Here is a 4433-nt window from a genome sequence, read left to right as displayed (position 1 = left end):
GTCATAACCCGAGACGTTTTTCTCTCTCGAATATTACACCCACACACACACTTTTTTTTTTTTTATTACACACACCCAAACCATACCCTGACATCCATAACAACACACCCACACAATTATAGCTGCATAATTTATCCAATTGGTTCTATAATTTGCAGAAGAAGAAAACAGGAATTGAGTGAGTATTTGTTGTATAATATTCAAGGGTTAAGTATTACATCATTGTGTTGTCTGAAAGCTCTCAAGAGATGAATCAGAAGATATATTTGGATGGAGATTGCCAGTGATCTGTGCAGCATGAGAGAATAAGGACACAAATGTACAGCGGAGTAATTTAATTCAAAGCAGCTCACAAGCATTAAGTCATTGTCATAGTTTTCTCTGGCTCTAAAACTTTATGTATACAAATCTGTAATTCAAATATTGTGCATTACATGAAGGTATATATATTTATTTTTTTAATTATAGTTGTAGTTAAAATATCCTGTTACAGGTTTGAAATGACAATTTTGTAAATTCTCTAGATTTTGCTAATGTCTAATGTCTCGTAATTTCTATTTCCAGTTTGTGCAAAACACCAAACTCAAAGCTGTCATGAGCTCTATAAATGCACGTTTTTCACAGAATATCTCCATTGTTCATCCTGAATACTTTTTCATCATTGGACTAACAGGTATACCTTATAGTGGTTATTACTATATATTTTTATTTATAACATATTTTATAACTGTAATTGGCAACTCTATAGTCCTTCTGATTTTAGCTCTTCATCGGAGCCTGCACAGTCCAAAGTACATTGGTGTGTTTAACTTGGCCTTGGCTGATATTGGTGAAACTAATGCACTGATTCCTAACATGATGAAGACTTTTCTGCTCGACTCACAGTACATCTCATACAATGCTTGTTTGGCAACCATGTTTTTTGTTCATTTCTTTAGTACAATGCAGAGCTATACTCTAGTTGTTCTGGCATATGATCGCTTCATTGCAATTTGCTTGCCATTAAGATATCATGCAATTGTTAACAATACCAGTGTGGTTTTGGTTTTCTCAGCAATTTGGGCATTTAATTCTTCTGTGGTGGCCTTGATGGTCTCTTTGATCACCCGGCTTTCTTTCTGTGAATCTAATATGATTCAGAGTTACTTTTGTGATCATGGACCAATGTATAGGTTGGCATGTAATGACAATAGCATTAATAAAATTATGGGATTTCTCTACACATCTTTATACCTTATAGCACCATTGATTATTATAGTCCTGTCATATCTGGGCATTTTTCTTGCTTTAAGCAAAATTACAACTTGGCAAGGACGTTTAAAAGCACTGAAGACCTGTGTTTCTCATCTGTTGTTAGTAGGGGTTTATTTCCTCCCCATAAGCTGCTCATACATTGCTGCATGGTTGGTTTCTCTCACACCCAATGCAAGGATAATCAGTACGTCTCTGGCATATGCTGTTCCAGCAATGTTAAATCCCATAATTTATGTATTAAACACAGCTGAAATCAAAGACATAATCCAGAAAGTGGTTAAAAACAGATCTGAACCAATTAGAGAGAACATTTCAAAATGACTGAAATGCCTGTTTGTTTGTTTAAAATGTCTGTTTGTTTTTAATTGTTTATAAAAATGAAAAAAAAAAAATCTTTAAAAATAATTAGCCATATGAAGACAGCACGCTGAAGCCTCACAGAGGTGAACAATATCTTTCCAGAAACACATACTTTGAAAAATGTACTTTTGATAGAGTAAGCGAGATAAGTCATATTTTCTTTGTATTCCATTACAAATTCGAAGTTGTTTAAAATTCTGAAAGAAATATTTGGATATATGTATAAAAATACATGTAACAGTAATGCTATTAAATATACTTACTAATCTAATTATTTATTAATCCAGCTGATTTCAAGTGTACTGCTTGTGTTGCTTATCACAAGACAAATCTAACGGAATAAAAGCAATTTTATGTTTTTTGAGATATTGTTACTATGTTACTTTAAACACATAATTCACTGTCATCTATAAATGCATTTTGATAGATTTTCTGCTAAATCAACTGATGAGACATGACTAAATAAAATCATATTTCACAATGTATTCCTTTTTGAATTTGTAATACAGTGGTCCATTTCAAAATGAGCATGTTGGTCTGAGATCTGCTGATGAGGCTCTTTTTGATTTTCTCATTTGGTGTTTTTCTGTTTTTGTTTTGTTTTTCTGTACAGTAATAAAAAAAAATTAAAAAAGGAACAAGAACCCAGATAGACAAAAATGCACATGTGCATGTTTCAGTTTATTGTGTCACCCTTTTTAAAAGGCAATCAAAAGTATATTAGGCCTATAGCTTTGATTAAAAAATGACAATGAAAATTGAACTGTTATGTCCAAGGATATATTATTATTATTGTTCATGTAATCCTTAATTTGCTTTACACCTGGTTTACAAAGGTGTGGGCATGGTTGTGTGCCCTGTGTCTGTGTTTTTGCCTGCTGTGTGTGTGTCTCTAGGCTTGTTCGACTTCATACAGGGCTGCACAGACTGATCGGCTGCTGATTTGAACAGTGCATCCCGGTTAGAAATTGTGTCCGAACTTGAGACAGCACCTCTCCAGAGCGGCTGCACGAGCTCTGATGACAACACAATTGTTCCACGATTGTCCGAATCCAACGCATGGCAACAATCATGTGTGTTTCGTGTTTATTCGAACACCTTCAGTTCCACCAATGTTCACACTGTTTTTTATAACAGTAAAAGCTATTTTCATGTTGTTGCAATGCTATATTGTGTCATGTTTATCAAAATAAAACTAATAAAAAAAAACATAAAGTACTTAAATTATTAAATGGAAACGTATCTGAAACGTCTGTGTATTTGACAAACATTGCGTTTATTTCACTTCAGCCGTGGTAAAGTACAGAGGCGGCTGGCCAAAAGAGGACTCTAGGGCCATCAACATCAAAGCACAATACACATACCAAGGGCAGAAAGTAATATACAGAGATCACTTACAAAGTTAGTGTAGCGCCCCCTAGTGCTAACCAATACCGGAACAGGGCAACTAACATCTACCTAGGTCCGGGGTGTGGTCTGCCTTGAGTGACTCACAAAAGAGTTATTATTGAGTTGAACAGTCGACAGTTTTATTGCCTCAGGGAACACAATGATGAACACAGTACTGTACCAAGAATGAAAATAAAATAAAACAGAAATAGAGCTCTTTCAATAATAAAAGAAAAGAAATTGTCCGTGTGAGCTGACACTTCAGCTCAGTGCTCCTTTAAGTTGAGGAGTATGAAATTGAGTTCAGAGTTCAGTTCCTGGTCCTTTTGTGTGTGTGTATAAAGTCCACTACTACTACCCAGGTAGAGTTAATAGCGTAAGTGTATTCTTATCTGTATCCTGTCTGAACGAAACTAGTCCGACGTCCTCGGTGGCTGGTCCCACGGCTGGCCACACCGTTCTCACGACCATCCACCGTCACTCTGGGCTGGGCTCGCCATCTTTGATTCGTCTATTTCTCTCGTAGTAGTCAAAAAAAAAAAAAAAAAAAAAAAAAACTACACAAGCAGTGTAAAGTAGTAAGTTATTCTGTTCTATTTCTCCATTTCAAACATGAGATCTCATTAACTTATTTCTTCCATTTAGTGCATCTTACAGCGTATGACCAATGTCTAAAGACATAGGCTACCTTGCTTACTGTAAAATGAATTACCACATGTAATGGCAACTGGTATTTTAGCACTAAATACATATCATGAACTTCTACATATCAACAATTTGTACTTAACATTGACAAATTAATTATTTATCATCACATTTATACATCCTTTTTCCTTAGCTGCTTTTAAGGTAACACACATCTTAATATTGACTATTTTCAATATGAATTGAATTAAATGAGCAGTGTTAACACATTTAACATGTAACGTTACATTGTAATAAACCAAATCAAACACTGTAGTTGGCTACAGATCATTAGTGTGTCATTAGTATTTAACTCCATTAACTGAATGTTTTAATACCAACAAAAATGAACGTATTGCACTTTAGTTTCAAACACTTCCACCAAACTATAAATCCTCCTTAATACAATACAAACTATTAGCTTGGCACTTAGCAATTAATGCGATCTTTTGAGAGCATAAATACAATGATACAATATGCACCAAAGTACACTGAAACATTAGACAACAGTCTTATAACCCCGATTGTTTTGTTTTTTTGGTCTTTTTATGTTAAGTATCTGAACTTTACAGTGGTTTTTCTGCTCACTGTGGTTAACAACAGGCTAGCAAAAGAAATGTTTAAACTCACCGGAGTTTCAAACAGCAACAACCCGACCGAGGCTGCTCCTCTCGTGCTCACAGTTGATGCTCTACTAATGAAGGAGCTTATCAGTGTAGATACGTGTATATAATCAAAGTATCACA

At 34.8% G+C, this 4433-nt stretch overlaps 1 protein-coding gene across 1 annotated transcript; it reads left to right on the top strand.

The window, feature by feature from the left end:
• Positions 1-573: 573 nt before the first annotated feature.
• On the top strand, positions 574-1575 carry LOC309506152 (olfactory receptor 1E16-like; the record flags this gene model as incomplete). Its single annotated transcript, XM_082179774.1, has 1 exon — positions 574-1575. Exon 1 carries the CDS (start codon positions 595-597, stop codon positions 1573-1575), a length of 981 nt encoding a protein of 326 aa, XP_082035900.1. The 5' UTR covers positions 574-594.
• Positions 1576-4433: the final 2858 nt, after the last annotated feature.

This window comes from Leuciscus leuciscus, assembly GCF_965113295.1.
Source record: "Leuciscus leuciscus genome assembly, chromosome: 9".
Classification (NCBI taxonomy): domain Eukaryota; kingdom Metazoa; phylum Chordata; class Actinopteri; order Cypriniformes; family Leuciscidae; genus Leuciscus; species Leuciscus leuciscus.
Note: the sequence above shows the minus strand (reverse complement) of the source record. Positions and strands in the feature narration are given on the sequence as shown.